This window comes from Aegilops tauschii, chromosome 1 (assembly GCF_002575655.3).
Source record: "Aegilops tauschii subsp. strangulata cultivar AL8/78 chromosome 1, Aet v6.0, whole genome shotgun sequence".
In the NCBI taxonomy this organism is placed as follows: domain Eukaryota; kingdom Viridiplantae; phylum Streptophyta; class Magnoliopsida; order Poales; family Poaceae; genus Aegilops; species Aegilops tauschii.
This window is the reverse complement of record NC_053035.3, coordinates 483128970-483147110: the sequence shown is the minus strand read 5'-3', so window position 1 is coordinate 483147110 and position 18141 is coordinate 483128970. Positions and strand designations below refer to the sequence as shown.

Here is an 18141-nt window from a genome sequence, read left to right as displayed (position 1 = left end):
GAAAAAAAAAAAGGCTGCTGTACTTGCCACTCTCGCACAGCCGCCGTCCCCAACGCCAAATCCCTAGTCTCACGCCTCCCCCCGCCGCCGCCGTCCCCAATGCTGCCTCGCCGTCGATCATTTCCCACCGCCGCCTCGCCGTAGACCATTCCCATTCTCAGCTCTCCCCAGGGCCGCCTCGCCGTCGACCAGTCCACCGTGCGGCCGTTCCCCCAAGTCGCGTCACCCTCCGTCAATCTCCCCTCGCCCATTCAACGCCGCTCGCCCATCGACCCCTGCTGCTCCACATTGCCAAAGTGCCTGCCCAGCAACCCCTGTTTCCTACCCTGCCGGCTGCCGCTCGCAGGAATCATGCCGTTCGCCGGCGTATCTGTCGTTGCCGACGGCCGACTGGTGCAGCCATCGTCCGCGGAGTCGGCCATGGTCTACTACGGCTCCAGCGCAGCCAGCAGAGGCAGCTGCTACTATCACCTGCTTGTGGTGGAAGGTTACTCCCGCATCAAAGACCTGCCCAATGGAGAGGGAATCAAGGGTAGCTCTTTCCAAGCTGGAGGCTATCAATGGGCTTTGAGGTTCCATCCCAATGGTAGCCGATCCGAGAATGTCGGTTTCATCTGTGTTTATCTTGTCCTTGACCAGGATGTGGCACGGCCTGTGAAGCTGCACCTCCAGTTTAGTTTCATTCATGAGGTTGATAAGCAAGAGATTGCATCCATCCGTGCAATCAAAACATGTGACTTCTCTAGAAGTGGCTCTGCTTGGGGTCGTCCTAGTTTCATAAAAGGAGAGGGACCTTCACAAGTCAAAGCATCTTCTCAAGGACGATTGTTTCACCATCCGGTGTGATTTCATCATTGCCGAAGCTGCTGCTGCTGCTCCCTTGATCGAGGTGCCACCATCTAGCATTAGTGAGCATCTGAACCATCTCTTTGTGACCAAGGTGGGCGCCGACGTGACGTTCGAGGTCGGCCATGAGACATTCGCCGCGCACCGTTGTCTGCTCGCGTCCCGTTCCCCTGTCTTCATGGCAGAGCTCTTCGGGCCCATGAAGGAGGGGGTTGCTACAGCCGGTGCCATTCAGATACAAGACATGGAACCGAATGTGTTCAAGGCCTTGCTCAGTTTCCTGAAATTATCTCACTGTATGCATTGGTACCAAACTATCACTTGTAAGTTGTATTGTATTGTACCGCCAGCTGAATGGTTGCCTACTTGGCATATATAAGAAGGAAGTTAACCAGAGTGTAGTGTTGTATGATATAAATCTCTTGTTGATCATGCAATCTGCGTAGTGCTGTAGTGTTGATCTATGTTTGAAAAGCTGTCCAGTCTGCAGTTTCAGTTAACAGGAGTCTCTGATCTTCCTCTTCTAACTATTTTTATTCGAGCTCACGAACTGTACAGATCGGTGTTGCATTTGCCCAAGCGAGCTCCCATCGACAATCATGCTACGACACGACGTATCCGTCTCCGACTGCTGCTCGTCACCGGCGACCACGTCTTCTTGCTGCACGACGTGGTTCCACCTGCCCTGGAGGAGGTAGACGAGCGCCACAGCGGAGACCTCCTGGCGGTGAGGAGGTCGATGTCGATGTTGACTGACCACGCACACCGCCACCCCCGTCAGCCAGTGCACCAGGTACCACACGCTCCTCGCCTTCATCACATACTTTCATCTCAAGAACAAGAGATCACAAACCATCACACACTTTCATCAGGAACATTTACAGGAAATCAATGCGTTTGTTGCTTTCATCAGTAACATTTACAGGAAATCAATGTGTTTGTTGACGTGTCTAACTAACCTGAGGGGTCTAAGGAATCCGATGAGCGGCTGGAGCCAGACGAGGCCATAGAGGGCGAGCCCGATCCGCTGGTGGGTGTTGTTGAACGCGTTGTCGAAGTTGGTGATCGACAGCGCCGCTGCAGCTGACCTGTGTGGCGACGTGGACCCTGACGGCCTTGGCGCTCTTCAGTTGCTCGAGAACCTGATCAGCAGCACACTCACCGGCAACAGGAAGCCGACCCACGACCAGACGAGGAAGGTGTGAAGCTTGAGCTGCAGCGACAACAGTTCCAGTGTTCAACCGAGTGTCAATGATAGCAGTTCAGCAATGACACATTCAGATTCTTGCATCCAAAGTTGGATAGGGACATGGAAAGGATCTCTGAAACTTATCTACAGGGGAGAAAAGGAAAACTTCACAACCATTTTACCTCCAATGGCTGAACGCTCTCGTAGCTTTGGTTCAATCTTTCCAGGCTATCTGAAGAACCATAGGTTGAGTTTGCAAGCAAGAGAATCACACAGCCTCACACTGCAGGGAGCAGTCCTTTTCTTCCAAACAGTAGCATTGATGCTGCGGATTCAGTCTCACTCGGACCTCAGCAGGAACAAACACCTCCAAGAAGATAGTCAATATGAGGGTGTGCAAGCGGTAAGTTTGGCCAAACATTGCCATGTGATCTGATAATGCACGGTGTTGTTTCTACTTGAACATGCAGTTTCGGGTCTTCAGTATGTGGCATGATGAATATTTGCAACCTGTCCACCTGGATAATGTAGCAATACTGTCTGCTTTCTTATGTGATGTCTTAAATAATTTGTTGATGATTCTTGCAGTTTAATAGAAGAATCTGGTCATGTAGTCAAAGATGATGAGAAAAAAGAACACTTTTGTGATCAACAAGCAGCTCAAAGCAAGAAACGATTTATCATTGGTATTTACTTTTGTTGTTGTACTCTGTTAGGACATGGATAGTCAACCTCTACACAAAACACACGCACCTCCAACATATTGTGAGATTTTTTCCCCAGTTTTGTTGTGTTGCATTATATACTAATCCCAACCTTTTTTTTTTACATATTCTTTGACCTTGGGGCTTGCTTAAAAACGAGATGACCTTGGGGTTTGGGGGCTTGCTTAAAAACGAGAGAATTGCAAATCTAATAACATGGTTCGGTATATAGATCATGTTGAAGCACAATTACAGTTTACAAGGTTATTAGATGGCAATCTAATAACCTTGTGCCATCTCGTTTTACCCATGGGTATTGAAGTGGGTCATACCCTACCCATTGCCATCTAATAACCTTGTGCCATCTCGTTTTTAAGCAAGCCCCAAGGTCAAAGAATATGTAAAAAAAAAAGGTTGGGATTAGTATATAATGCAACACAACAAAACTGGGAAAAAAATCTTTATGCCCATGGGTATTGAAGTGGGTCAATCCCTCATTCACAAGGTTATTAGATGGCAATGGGTAGGGTATGGGCGGGTACAACCTTCTTTTACCCAAACCCATACCCACAAAAACATTCTATACCCACCCACTTCAATACCCATGGGCATAAAGTGGCACCCATGCCCATACCCATCGGGTATCGTATATCCAATGGGTATCCAACGGGTACACCATATAGCATCTAAAATTTTAAAAGGTAGAGAAATGAGTTTAAAATTCAATCGATGATGGGACAACAGTATAGAACTAACGTGGCATTCTCCGGTGGGTGGCCACTTGGAGGCATCAAGGGAGTATGATCAACGGTTGGTGAAATCCCAACCTAGTGGGAGGCGGTGTTGGGAATGAGGGATCACTGAATCGAGAGTTGGATAAGAGTCCGGTAGTGAATATTCGAGATTTCATCTTTTCGAGGAGTCACATAGGACACAGGAGGAGTGGCGAGAAAGTGATTACATGCCTATGAGCTATGTGCGGTTTAAGGAATACTAGATTTAGGGTGGGTCATAGGAGTTGGATGTTGACCCCACGTGTCATAGGAGTTACTTTCATTACTTATATTTTTCTGGGTATCCATTGGGTCACCCATGGGCACAATTTTATAGCCGTACCCTACCCATATATTTTGCGGGTATGGATACCCATTACCCGTGGGTACAAAATCTCTCCAATGCTTGCCCATGCCCATTGTTTTTGGAAAGGGTACCCACGGGTACCCATACCCATGGGCAAAACTGCCATCCCCCTATTGCCATCTTTTTGTACTCATCGGATATTTCTTATACTTTTGTCATTTTATTACTTTCTTTTTCATATTTCTTATAATTTTTTCACTGTTTATATATTATTACTATGATTTATATATTGAACAATGTTATTACTTTTTTCATTTTATTTTTGATCTTCTTTTTTTCTTGTACTTTTGAATTTTATATGTTCTTTATGTTTCTTATTGGATAGTCCTCTAGTCTTTGTTTTATTTTACTTAATGTTTTTGTTAAGACTAAAACATACAATTATTTGAAATTATATTAATAAAATAATAAAATACTTCCTTATCAATATTTTATTTTGATAGTAAATATTTATTATTTATATAAGATAATGGGTTTTATGGATGTGGAACATATTTCTTTTATATGTCGAATATTTTTATTTGTGTAGTTTTTACTAGTAGAATAATGCATTTGTTCATGTATGTCAAACAAACTATTCACATAACTCCTATAAATATTTCCAATAGATAAACATGGTTCGTACAATTTTTTAAAATGTGTTCCATAATCGATGATATCAGTTCATTATGTAATGAAAATGTTCATGTAACTCGTTAAAGTATAATTCCTCATTCCATGGTTTACTGTCCATTCTTATTATTTTAATTTGTTATCTTCGTGAGACCAAGCGACACTGAGATATGGTCTCGAGCTTACACCAGTATAATCAGTATTGGAGTTTAAACAAAAACTTTTGAAAACAATCTTTGCTTTTCTTGCTAGGTCCACGTAAAAACTTCGAATCAAATTGGATATAAATAAACACATTATTTTGACTTGTTTGTTAACTTTCGTTAGGGTGAAGACGTCCATGCGGTCATGCCTAGTATAGATTTTGAATCAAAAGGGAATAAATGATTGCAAATTGTTCCTTTGAATTATTCTTTCACTTCATGAAGTATACAAGTTCGAACTTAGTCACACCAAACTGCAACTATGCTCTCTATTTTTGCGAAAAGGCCCCAACTCTGATATAAAGATTCACCATAAGTACAAAGCACCTCAAACATAATAAAAATCACATCGATGTCTATGGGCCACCGCCGCCACACGAACAAGCAGCCAACGCGTTGATGTCACTGCTCCCATACAAGAGTCGGCCTGACCTCGTCGAGGAAAGCGTGAAGTCTTCATGCACATGCCCGTAAAGACTAGCACTCTCGGGCCACAGTCGTCGCACATTGAACCCTTGAATCGATTTGAAGAACCTGGTACCAAATCTTTTCGTCGTGTATGCACGAAGAGAAATCCTAACCTCGTCGCCCCGAGGAGCTGACAGAAATCTTCGCTGGACTCTATCTAAACCATCATGGCGGATGAACTTGAGGAGGATCGGAGCCCACAAGATTGAATCGAAGAAAAAGCGTCGACATCCATCTGAGCATCGTCTCTACGAGGACTAAAATAACCTATCTACTACCCAGAGTCGAGGCACTAGGATTCCCTCTATGACACCGGTAGTCAGAGAGGCAGGCAGAGGGAAGGCGAATCCACGGGCTCGCCGGCGAAGATCGAGAGGGACAACTACCACTCATGGATGGTTCTAGATGATTTGGTGTGGTCATCATCTCCAGCAGGATTAAGCATGTCGCCTCACCTCCGACCATTACTCTAGAGCTGCTGGCAAGGCTTCCTACTGTCACTTGTGGTGTTTTTTTATTACTTGTTCTCCTTGTTAAGGTGTCCTACCAGCGCATCATCGAGACGTAGTCATATGGAAATGAGCCGTCGGGGCCTCCTGAGAACATATCCTATGCACCAGGCAAATCTGTGCACCCAATGCACCAGTAGGTTTTGGGCCAATAGATGAAAAAGGAATGACCCAGATTTGGTCACCAATTAGACTATACCATTTTTGCTGAGGCCACCCTCCACTTTATAAAAAATCAACCCGCACTCCACATCTCTCACTTCTATAAACATGTACGTTCAGATTTTTTTGGCTCAAACACAAAAAGGGTGATATATTTTAAACCGAATGTCTGATTCTGGATCGGTTTTGACTGTGGTATTTGTCTTGACAAGACCTTTGAAACAATATCAATGTTGAATATATTTTGAAAACATATTTTTTGTTGCTTTTTAAACTGTACTCAAACTTGATGTATGTCAAAACATCTCAATTAAACATAGATGTCAGTCCAAACAGTTCGAAATCAGACATCTGATTCAAAATATATGACCCATTTTTATTTGGACAGAAAATAAATAAGCAAACAGTTTTATTATGGAAGACTGAGAATGTGAGATATGGAGTGCGGGTTAATTTCTAAATAATAGAAGGACTATTTTGCAAATGTACCAACCATCCATCTCCCTAGCCAGCTCATCTCCCTCTATTTTGTATCCAATGGCTTATCTAGCATCGGTGCATTGGGTGCATGAATTAGGCCGGTGCACTGGATACATCCTCGGGGCCTCCATGTCTCGACGACGTCTTCTTTCGGTGTGAGGCATGCCCACTGTGAGTATGTTCTCATGGGTCTCGTTTACTTGATATCGCGGGTTATAACATCTAAAATCTCACCATCTGATTGTTTGATATTATTCACCTTACTTATTAATTTTAGATACATTTTTAAAGCAATTTTGTTTGTTTCTCAAAAGCATGTTCTTTTGCGGGAAAAACCTCGTTTGAAGATTCCTTTGCTTTTGGCATATATAAATACCTGGCAAAATGTTTACTCTGATTTTTTCAGATTATTAGTTCCTTACTCTGATTTTTCTTTTACCGAGTTCCATTGCTTGTTCGAGGTATTGGGCTATGTTTGGAGGTTTGGATTTAAAGAAAAATCAGCGAAGAAGCAGGTGGACACTACTGACTGAGTGTGTGGGTGGGCCTGGGCTCAGTAGCACTGACTTGGTCACACGGGCAAGCCACTCCACGCTCCACTCCACTCCCGCCCGCACGAGAGCAGCAGCAGGAGCGGCGGCCTACTCACCGGCGCGGACGCCGGACGGAAAATCGATCCCGGCGCGGTCTGTCTGGTACCCTCCTCTTGCTTCTTCCCTCACCTTTCCCCGTCCGTTTTTGCTCGCTCAGGCCATTTCCTCCCCTGCTCCCGCCGTGTCCGTTGGCTATGCACGCTAAGTGTTCGACGCAATGCTTGCCGCGTTTGGGGTTGGTTGCGATGTTCGAGGAACGAGAGCATTCGATGATGATTTTGCTTCTCTGCAGGACTGATGGCAGAAGAGAAGAAACCACACCCGCAGCCACCACCGTCATGGTCAGCCCTCCGGCTGGACCTAGCAGGATTGGTGCTCAGCCTGCTCCCCGTGTACGCCGACTGCGCCTGCTTTGCCGCGGTGTGCCCGCAGTGGCGTGCCGCCGCGAGGCAGCTCCAGCTGCCACCGCTGCCGCTGCTGGCACTCCCCGACGGCACCTTCTACAGCCTCATGTACGACAAGCCCTTCCACTTCCCTGGTTGTGGCTTCTCAGGGTACGAGAATGTGTGTGGCAGCTGGCTCATCTTCTCACGCGATGACGGTTGCTTCATGGTCAACCCCTTCTCCAGGGCCACCGTGACGCTCCCTGCTCTCTCAAGTGTACGACTCCGGCCTCCGAATGCGTCTGCTAAATCTAAATGGGCAGAGGGCGGAAGCGTAGAATCTGCTAACCTCTACATCACATGGATGCGTATCAATGAAGCAGACAACCTGCGCATAAGTAAGCTAATCCTGTGCTCGCCAAATCTCGTTGCTGCACTAGTTGGCATTGGACCCATCAGTCAGATTCTAATGTGCCAGCCAGGGGCCTTGTCGTGGTCAGTGCGTGCGTATGATCGGATCGAGGATTTCCAAGACATGTCATTCTACCAGGGCAAGCTGTACGCCATTGCCAAGGACGAGAACCTCCTTGTGGTGAACATCAGCCAGGACCATAGCACCGGCGATCCACAGGTTTCTCGGATTGGACGAGTCATCGAGGGTGATTGTCCTACATGGTATGATGCTGTATTCGAGGACAACAGTTCGGCCTGCAAGAAGCTCTACCTGGTTGAATCGCGTGGGATGTTGCTGATGGTACGCAGGACGATTTGGTGTCAGTTTCCTGAACCTGGAGGGGACGGTAAAATTATGGGCGGACAGAATGAGTTTGAGGTTTTTGAGGCTGACTTTGAGCATTCACGGTGGGTCAAGGTGTCGACCGTGGGGGATGACCAAGTGCTGTTTCTGGGGCGAAGGTGCTCGAGGTCCATGTCCGTGTCGCAGTACGGGTTGCCGGGCGATCGCATCTTCTTCTTGGATGATGATGAGGATAATCGCCTAGACTATGCCTATGATGAGGAGAAGACTTCTTTCGGCGTCTATTCCATGAGATTCCGCAGCATCGGTTCCGGTGATCCAAATATTTCCTGGAAGCGGTGCGCTGAGATGTATCTGGCAGCATGGCTCTTCCCTCAGGACCGTTGAGAGGTTGTTATACTGTTAGCCGCCCGTTATCGCTATGCAAGCTGCTCCCTGTAGGTTATCTGACCATGCTATGGTTGTTGTTGTTGTAGTTCTGTGGTTATTCTGCAAGCCGGGAATGCGTTAGTATAAATTATCTGAACTTGGTTACTCTGTGTAAGTGGAGTGCATCAGTACCTGTATGAACTTATTGTGGTCGTCACTACTACTACTATGGAAGCTAGCTGTTATCTGCACAAGAGGATTGCTGCTACTGTGGATGAATGATCTCAAAACCATGTTGCTGCTTATCTGCCTACTATCTTTGGCATGTTGGTCTCTTTCTTGGTCTGCATTGTCATCCTGTAGCTAGCAAATAAGTAGCCCTTGAACGTCAGGTTGTTTCATGCTCAAGTTGCCAACTTGCGATGAACCTCCCTCTTTGGTCCCATGAAGGAGGGGATTGCTACAGCCAGTGCCATACAGATACAAGACATGGAGCCGAATGTGTTCAACGCCTTGCTCGATTTCGTCTACACCGACTCGATGCCCAAGATGGAGGTGGCAGGGGAAGTCGGCGCTGAGGTTACGTGGCTGCGACACTTGCTTGCCGCGGCGGATAGGTTTGATACTGTGACTGTTGTTCCTGGAATGTCTCACTGTATTGGTACTGTGTGTACGTAAATCTCATGTTAATTGATCATGCAATCCCCGGCCAGGGAAAATGCAACACCGAGAGTTGTATTGTATCTACTCTCACTGAAAAGCTGTTCAATCTGCAGCTTCAGCTAACAAGTTACCAAGACGCAATCCCAAGCACACATGAACTGTACAGAATCGGTGTTGCGTTTGCCCAAGCGAGCGAGCTCCCATGGTCATGCTACGGCATCACGGCCACCTCCTTGTGGTCGTTGGCCGGGTACGACGGCTCCTCCGACGTCTCCGTCTCCGACCGCCGCTCGTCGCCAGCGGCCGCCTCTTCTTGCCGGATGACGTGGTTCCACCTGTCCTGGAGGAGGTAGACGAGCGCCACGGCGGAGACCTCGGCGGTGAGGAGCGCCGTCCAGAGCCCGACGCTCCTGCCGGTCCTCTCCCGGTACGTGTGGAGGCCGATGTAGACGTTGGCCACCCCGACGACGCACACCACCACCCCCAGCAGCCAGTGCGCCAGGTACCACACGCTCCTCGCCTTCACGCCCCTGAAGTACAACAAGAGATCAGTCAGCAAACATCACGAATTCATGAGGAAATTCAAGGTGTTCGTCCATGTATCCGCCATACCTGTCGGGTCTGAGGAAGCCGATGAGCGGCTGGAGCCAGACGAGGCCGTAGAGGGCGACCCCGATCCGCTGGTGGGTGTTGTTGAAGGCGTTCTGGAAGTTGGTGATCGACAGCGCCGCGGCGGCGGTGGCCAGGGCCACGCCGGCGACCTGCGCGGCGACGTGGCAGTAGAAGAGGACCCTGACGGCCTTGGCGCTCTTCACGTTGCTCGAGAACCTGATCAGCAGCACGCCGATCGGCATGAGGAAGCCGACGGAGGACCAGAGGAGGAAGGCGTGGAGCTTGAGCTGCAGCGACAGCTTGGGCGTCAGCTGCAAAAACAACAGTTCATCCAAGTGTAAGTTTTATGTTAGTCAGTGATAGCAGTTGTGCAATGACACATTCAGATTCTTGCATCCAAAGTTTCATAGGAGCATGGAAAGAGTCTCTGAAACTTATTTACAGGGGAGAGAAAACTTGACAGCTTTTTGTTTACCTCCAATGGCTGAACGCTCTTGTAGCTTTGGTTCAGACCCTCCAGGCTATCTGAAGCGCCATGGATCGAGCTTGCAAGCAAGAGAATCACACAGCCTGACACTGCAGGAAGCAGTCCTTTTCTTCCAAACAGTAGCATTGATGCTTTTTTATTTATCAAATCTGCCCTTAGCAGGAACAGAGCAAGCAACTCCAAGAAGATCGAAAATGGCAAGCAACTGAACTGAACCAAAGTGGACTTCTTGAGCAGCAAAAGATCAAACCAAAGCAAGATGGATCGACGCGCCTACACCAGCCAGCAATGGCTGAAGGAGAAGGTGATGAATGAACAGGGCAAGCTTCTGGGCTCTGCTCTCTCCCGCTACCACCTCATGCTACTAAACCCATCCAAGCCATTCCTTTCTTGCAAAGCTCCCCCTCACCTTAAATACCAGGGCATTTGAACAAGAGAAAAAGAAACCTGGCTGAGCTTAAACAATGTGCAGAGACCAATCAACGCCGGCGAACCGCGCCAACCCTCGGCGCGATGCGGCGACCGAAGAAGCTTGCGGGGGAATGCAAGAATCTGGCTTTGCAAGTTCAGGAACGCAAGATTTAGCCGGTCCAAGAGGATAACTTGGGAGGGGCGTCCTATGCTAGCTACCACCTATCCCCCTCCTTTAGCAAGCCGGATGAAATGATTTGGGCATCAGAGGCCGCTTTTGCCGCTTAGCATGGTGGACTTCTGGGGAATGGGATGGAATAAGATGGGATGTGAGCAGGGTTGGGCGTGCTTTTGAGCACATTTTTGGCTCGGTTGTGCTTTTACAGCTCCGAGGGTATGGAGTGGAAGGGTGGCTTTTGTGGTGGTGGTGGTGGTGGTGGAGCTGCAGGAAGCACCCAAGCAGCGAGATATTGTTGGATGCTGCATCGGCATCTAGCGAGGGATTTTATCCTTTTTTTTCTTTGCGGAAAGAAAGAAAGCGGTCTCGGAGAAAGCTGGGCGTTGTTCAACTGCGCCATTGAGGTTGTTTGGCAAAGTTGATCGTGTCTTTTGATCAAGATCAGCACAACTCAGAGCAAAGGCATCTGCTGCTTTTGTTTGTGCCATTGCATTTTTCTTTTGCTTTAGTTTTGTGTTCATTTTGATTTTTGTGAATAGACGACGTCATGGCTTTGCTTCTTGACACCATTCATACACACATGTCCACAGATTCTACATCAACTTGACAACAAGAAACATGTATCTCCTACTGTTTTGGTTGTTCCTAGAAAAACACAAAGTTCACTGATTGTGTTCAGATATGAACTTGCGGATGGAACCATTTCATCCTTGCCTTGATCAGATTAAGAGCGCACGCCGTGAAGTTCGATCGCCCAGATCATGACGGACCTTGAACTTGAGAGAACAAGTGCATTCGAGATCATTTGCAGCCCATTTGCTTCCGACGTCGCGACAAAAAAAATTGGATCCAGATCTTGGCAGTGGAGCAGTTCTTCAGGTTGCTTAAACATCGGGCTAATGTTCATGCTAGCTAACCTACCTAGCTCCCTCTCGACATCCATCCATCCGTCCATGGCGATCCATGCATCCATCCGTGCAAGATGCCCGGCTGTCTGATGAAGAGGAGCCATCGTACGCGGATCACCTTTGGCTTTAGGCAGGTCGATCATGTGACCGATTTTGCATGGAGATTAGATTAAAGAAGGATTAAAGCAAAAGCTCTGCTCAGGAGGGGTTGAAAAGGATTTGCTGACAATGGAAGCTGCTGCATGGCCAAAAGGTTCGTAGTAGTTGCTAATGGAAGGATCTGTTAGTGAGTCATTGTCACTTTGTCAGACACAGACAGGCGTATATACGTGGTCCTGCTAAATCAGTGTGGTCAAGACGGAGAATTTCGCTGCCCTAACCAAGCGGAAAGCGGCGACGTACGTACTCTTGCACCATCCTAAACCTATCGGTACCGGATATCAGATCCACTGATAGCCGAATGATGGGGTTTACGTGCACTTTGTGTGAGAGATAAGAGCAAGCAGCTGAGTATCCCTTAAAGGAGTATTTTTACTACTCTAAATTTTGATTGTTTCTACCCGATTTCATAAACTTAGCGGAGTAAAATTTTGTTTTTACCAACAAAAGAAAACAATTCTAGTTCACACAGTACTAGTGCATTTCAACAATATATTAATTTGCACACATATTAAATCCGAACATAATAATTAAAGTTCACACAATTTATGAATATTACAAATTCATAGTTTACAAACCGAATTATTCAAATTCAAACACACCAAAGTAATAGCATGATAAAAGCACAACTACAAAGTGTTATGTAGATATCAATGCTGCTCAACAAGATCATCTTGAAGCTGGGTACTCTCTGCGGTCCTTTTTACTCTACATATAAGAATTTTCTGAAGTCAAACTTCATAAAGTTTGACCATGTTTATATGAAAAAATATCAACACCTACCATGATAAAGTTATACTATATGAAAATTTAAGTCGTGACGCACCTACTGATATTGATTTCACATTGTGAATATTGGTATTTTTTTCTATAAAGTTGGTCATACTTTACGGGGCTTGACTTCAGACAAATCTTATATGCGAACTAAAAAGGACCGGAGGGAGTACGAACTTCTCAATTCTTAGTCTGCGATGCGCTTCGAGGAATTTTGGTATCCTATCTGCATCGTGCTCTGACTCAACGGGACTCATATTGGCAATGTACCGATAGTTATCAAGCATGCCTATCATCTTCAGTGATCATGTTATGATAGATTATGCAACATGTCATGATTTGCCATAGAACCTTGTGGTTCCAATACTTGGCAGGGCCACGGTCGATGGCAAAGCGCTTCTGAAGCACGCCGAAAGCTCTCTCCGCATCTTTTGTTAAATTTTGGACGCGGAATTGTTTTGACAAATGGGCCATGAAAAATAGATACCATCTGCAAGGTAGTAACTCATCGTGTACTCATGGCCATTGATCATATAGTTGCAAGGAGGAGCCTCTCTGGCAACAAACCTAGAAAATAGTGATGATCTCGACAAAAAAAAACTCACCTAGGCAAGTCGTCGATCACTTGCAAGGCGGCATAGGTATAACGGCCGTTCGGCCGCGTTGAGCTGATACTAGTGGTCTGCGAGGCATGGAGATGACAAGTAAAGCACAGTTAGGTGCCGGTGAGGCTACGAGGAAGAAGATCAGAGCCGTTTTCCGGTGACGGGGTAGATGCGGCGGTGTTTCAGCTCGACTCCGACGACTGCGACGGCCGAAGACCAGCTCGAACTAAGGCAGAAGGGCGACGAGGGCGAAGGGAAGCAACGGGGAAGCGACTGAGGCGGTGGGTAGTCGTTGGCGACGAGGCAGCGGGGTTGAGGGCGTGAAAAAGAGACCGCAATTTTTACTTGACCAGGTGGAGGCCGAGCATATTTAGGTGCCGGGAAGTATAATTTTTTTTCTCTTTTAACGGTTATAAGAGTTCGGCCAAGAGCCATTTAGAGGAGCAAACCGGGTTTTTATTTTTACTTACAGGGCTGTCTGTTGATGGATCTTTCTTAGCTCATGATGGCAAGGCAGGTGCTGGTATGATCTTACGTCGTGATGATGGCTCTATTATCTTTGCTGCTTACCGTGTTATATTTAATTGCAATGAAGCGCTCGAGGCGGAGATACATGCAATAATGCAAGGGATGGCCTTGCTTTACAACATACTGATCTACCAGTTAAGGTGCAATCTGATTCCTGTAATGCACTTTCGATACTCTCTAGTGAAAGTATGTTCCGATCGGCCTATGGTCATCTAGTAGCAGAGATTAAATTTTGTATGGATGAGAGGGAGTTTGTTCCACAAAAAATTAGTAGGAATCAAAATAGGGTAGCAGATTGTATGGCCAATTATAGCCGTACCGAGTCTTGTACTGCGGTATGGATAAACAGATGTCCTTCATGTTGTGAGGACTTATTGCCTCTCGACTGTAACCCTGTGACTTTGGAATAAAATTTCCGTATTATTCGCAAAAAAAAAAAACCAGAATACAGGGTCGGCTAGAGTTGCTCTAACGGGAGCACTCAGGGTGTGTTTGGTTCGGGGACAAAGTGTAACGGAATGTCACGGTTCCATTCCACTAGAATGGGTCGGTTCGGTCACTGTGTTTGGTAGTGGCAATTTGAAGGAATGGAATGGTTACATTTTGATGTTTAGTTTGAGAGATGGAATGGGATGAGTTTATTTATCTCATCATGAATTGGAGTGGATTCCGGTCATTAAAAATGCAGATAAATATTGAATTGTGCAGCAGTGTGAGCATCAAGATTCAACAAATCGCAGCTGATCTGATTGGATTTCAGTCAAACAAAGGCCACCCAAATACCAAAGTCTGCATCTGATCTGTGTGCTACAAGCAAAAAATGCAGCTTGCTCGTCCAGCCTTGCTCCTCCAGTCCACAAGATCGATAGCAGCGACCCAAATACAAAATTTCTGGATCAACAGCAGCCACCCAAACGCAGCCTTGCTCCTTCAGTTCTTTTTCAATCATCTGGCCGACGGGGTGAATTGCACGTTGCTCTTGCACCGAGGCCGTCCAGCCGCTCGAGCTCGAGCTCGGCAGCCATGGTTGCGAGCTAGGCTGGCCTTCCAGTCGCACCACGCCACACACACACACACATGCGCCTCCTCACGTACACACAGACGCACCTCACCCCGAACTCCTTCCGCTAGATCCTTGGTCGAGGGGGAGATAGGAGGGGCAGGAGACGCCGGCGAGGCTGCACTTCCGATTAGGGGCAGAGGTCAGCGACGTAGCGGGCGCGATGCAGGCTGCGTCTTCGATGAGCCAGACCTCGGCTGCGCGTCCGCCGCGGCCGCGCACAAGGGGACGCTGTCGATGATGGGGTGCAGCGGAGGAAGGGAAGGTGCTCCGGCCGACGGCCGCCGCCATGGCCATCGAGGGAGAGAGGGCAGAGGTCGTGGGTGGCTGGGCCGCGGGCCGCGAGGTGGGTGAGAGATGAGGAGAAGAGACGCGAGCAAGGTGTTCCGCGTGGTCCGACCGATTTGGAGGAACGCCTAGGTTCGGCATAACAGGGAATACGCCGTTCCCTGGAACCGCTGAGTTCTGGTTCCTTCCACAATCCAAACACTGGAACGGGTCCTCGGGATGGAACCGACCCGTGCCGTTCCACTTGATGACACAAACCAAACACATCCTCAATGTTTTATTAAAATCAACATTGTGAGCAAATTAATGGATGTCTTGATCCTTCGTACTGAAATGAATAATGAGCAACCGACCGACCATCTTGGCCTTCTTTTCAGCCTTTTCTCCAAAGTAGAAGCACATCATTACATTAGTCCTCAAAGCAAATGGTACCTTAGCTAGATAGCTTAGGCTGCTAAGAATCCAGCAGGCAACCAACGGTGCACGTAACCTGCCACGGTTCGTTCAGTCTGACGACAAGAAAAATTCAGAAAGGACAGGAACATGATGGAGAGGCCATGTACGAGTTCGATGTTTTTTCTGCGAGCGCACTCATGAGACCATGGGCCAGCGCCCGCACACACACAAAGTCCATGCCACACACACTGTTCTTGACAAAACCGTGGTGGCTTGGGCCATGGGGAGCAGCCTTGCATCCTCCATGCCACCGAGCTTACTACTCCCTCGGTTCCTAAATACAGAGTGTAAGTCTTTTTAGAGATTCCTATATGAACTATATATGGATGTATATAGACGTATTTTAGAGTATAGATTCACTCATTTTGCTCCGTATACAGTCCATATTAGAATCTCTACAAAGACTTATATTTAGGAATAGAGGAAGTAGTATAAAATTATAATGGCGACTACTCGGACATTACCAGCTTATGGTTGTTTGGAAGAATTGGGTCCCGCCAAAATGCAAATTCTGTGCTTATTATCTTTTTCAGTATGAACTTTGCTTCGGTACACCGTAAACCCCCCTAGAAAAGTTTACGGATTCCAATGCAAATTACAGGTGAAAATTTGACTGTACCCCTTCAATCCAAAAGGATAATATAGCTTTTTGTATCCAACAGTGTAATATGGAGATAGTCTTTTAAGTAACTTTAAGATCCATGCAAACTTTTAAGCGGGAGGGGGGGGGGGGGGGGGGGGGGGATATGTACCGATCGACTCCAAGTAAGAGATTGGCCAAGATGTGGCTGTTGTCAGCTATTTAGGAGGGAACCGGAGGCCACCGCTCACATTCTCTTCAAGAGTCGCTTCTCCATCCGTATATGGTCTATGACCTGAGATTGGCTAGGTCTCACAAGTTTGAGCATTCACACTTGGGAAAAACACAACTCCGTCTCAGAATGGTGGTTTCCCATGACTTACCCCCACGACCAGCAGGGCAAAGCCATGACATCCTTGGTCATGCTAGTCTCTTGTAGAATTAGAATGAAAGAAATGTGTAGGTGGGGAATAACTCTGCAATGTCGTTGCCTATCATTATTACCAAGATCAAAAAGAAATCGGAGAAACACCCCCCCCCCCTCTCCCCGCACCGTGTCATTCCGAGTGAGAGTCCTAGGGGCGAACCACCCGAGTCCTAGTCCTCCCTACCGTCACCTCCCCTCTGCCGCCGCCAGCGGCCGAGCCCTGCCCTCCCAAAGTGCTGGGTGGATCGCTCCCTTCTTTTTCCCTGGAGGCGTGGTGTTCCTGCGTTGGCGGTGTATTGCAGGGGTAGACAAGATCCACTCGCTTTTCTCCTACAACGCTCGTTGATGGAGTTTGACTGGTCGCCTGTATGGGTCTCGACGCCTACTGCGGCGAGAGCTTCTTTGGTGGTTGATGATGGTGGAGTCGGAATCGTTGACTCGCGGAGGAGTGATTACGATGGCACCGGATGACAACCTCGATGGCGCTTTTCTCCTACAGGGCATGTGTATTCATGTGGATAACTAGATCGGTCATGCGTCTTGCCTTTGCGGGTGTGTTGTTACGGTTTTCGCCTGGTTTTTAACCTAACAATTCTCTTCTTCCTTTTTTTAGTGAATCAAGATCCTCCATGAGCTTGGGGCCGACTTCATCAAAAGAGAAAAGAAGGTCGGAGAGTGATCCACAGCCGGAGCCAAGCATGCATTTGAGTTACATCATGTCGTGAGAGTAAGCTCTTGCTGTTTACACCGCCTTTGGGTGTTTTTACTTTCATGTCTAAACTTCTTTCTTAATCGATGAAAAAAGGGGCAAAGCTTTTGCCCTTGTTTTTCAAAAAATAAAAACGTACCATCTGAATTTTTCATAATAACAAGTACATTTGCAGCCCACTTGCTTGCGATGTCGAACGAAAACCTACCTGGGATCCAGATCTTGGCAATGGAGCAGCTCTTCAGGTTGCTTAAACAGCGGGCTAATGACGCAGCGCCACAAACCGAACTGAACCGTTGCCTGGCAGGAGCTAGTGAGTTCTAGGTCCAGCCATCCTCTCTCGTCCCTGTCTCCCAACGACTCCATGCTAGCCACAGGGTACAGCGTGTGTCTGATCCATGGCGATCACCACCCATGAAAGATGGCGATGGTGCCATCGTGGATCCCCTTTTAGGCAGGTAGTTCATGTGACAGATTTTGCAAGAAGAAGAAAAAAAGACAGATTTTGCATGGAGATTAGATCAAAAGAAGAATAAAGCTTCAGCGGGAGTTGAAGAGGATTTGCTGACAATGGAAGCTGCATGGCCCAAAGGCTCGTAGTGGTTGCTAATGGAAGGATCTATTAGTAAGTCCCTGTCAGACACAGACAGGCGTATATACGTGGTCCTGCTTAGTGTGTGTGGTCAAGTCAGAGAATTTCGCTGCGCTAACCAAGCGGAAAGCGGCGAGCTAGCTTGATCGATCAGCATCCATGATGATGATGGCGTCTCACCTCATGCACACTCTTGTAGCATCGTGTCGTCTCTCGTGCAGAATTATTTATGCACGTTTGCCTGATATGTTGTCCTGATGTGGTGATGTGGATAGCAGATCCACTGATA

General features: G+C 47.3%; 2 protein-coding genes and 2 pseudogenes across 2 annotated transcripts; 2 read left to right on the top strand and 2 right to left on the bottom strand.

Annotated features, from left to right (window-relative positions):
• The first annotated feature begins 351 nt into the window (after positions 1-351).
• On the top strand, positions 352-9158 carry LOC141026025 (BTB/POZ and MATH domain-containing protein 3-like; annotated as a pseudogene).
• LOC109746486 (cytochrome b561 domain-containing protein At2g30890-like) lies at positions 1370-2355 on the bottom strand (annotated as a pseudogene).
• On the top strand, positions 6835-8669 carry LOC109746478 (uncharacterized). Its single transcript, XM_020305603.4, has 2 exons — positions 6835-7008; positions 7199-8669. The coding sequence occupies exon 2, from the start codon at positions 7204-7206 to the stop codon at positions 8431-8433; it is 1230 nt and encodes a 409-aa protein (XP_020161192.1). The 5' UTR covers positions 6835-7008; positions 7199-7203; the 3' UTR covers positions 8434-8669.
• Positions 9087-11011, bottom strand: LOC109746481 (cytochrome b561 domain-containing protein At2g30890). The gene is made up of 3 exons (XM_020305606.4): positions 10166-11011; positions 9691-10001; positions 9087-9608 (listed from the first exon to the last, which is right to left on the bottom strand). The coding sequence occupies exons 1-3, from the start codon at positions 10301-10303 to the stop codon at positions 9290-9292; spliced, it is 768 nt and encodes a 255-aa protein (XP_020161195.1). The 5' UTR covers positions 10304-11011; the 3' UTR covers positions 9087-9289.
• Positions 11012-18141: the final 7130 nt, after the last annotated feature.

What these genes read in the sequence shown, in the direction of transcription:
- LOC109746478 (XM_020305603.4), top strand. Translation starts at nt 7,204, where the DNA reads ATGGCAGAAGAGAAGAAACCACACCCGCAGCCACCACCGTCATGGTCA.
- LOC109746481 (XM_020305606.4), bottom strand. Translation starts at nt 10,303, where the DNA reads ATGCTACTGTTTGGAAGAAAAGGACTGCTTCCTGCAGTGTCAGGCTGT. An exon ending in AGAGCGTTCAGCCATTGGAG is followed by an intron (nt 10,002 to 10,165) that starts GTAAACAAAAAG and finishes TTGTTTTTGCAG; the next exon opens with CTGACGCCCAAGCTGTCGCT. An exon ending in GGCTTCCTCAGACCCGACAG is followed by an intron (nt 9,609 to 9,690) that starts GTATGGCGGATA and finishes GTTGTACTTCAG; the next exon opens with GGGCGTGAAGGCGAGGAGCG.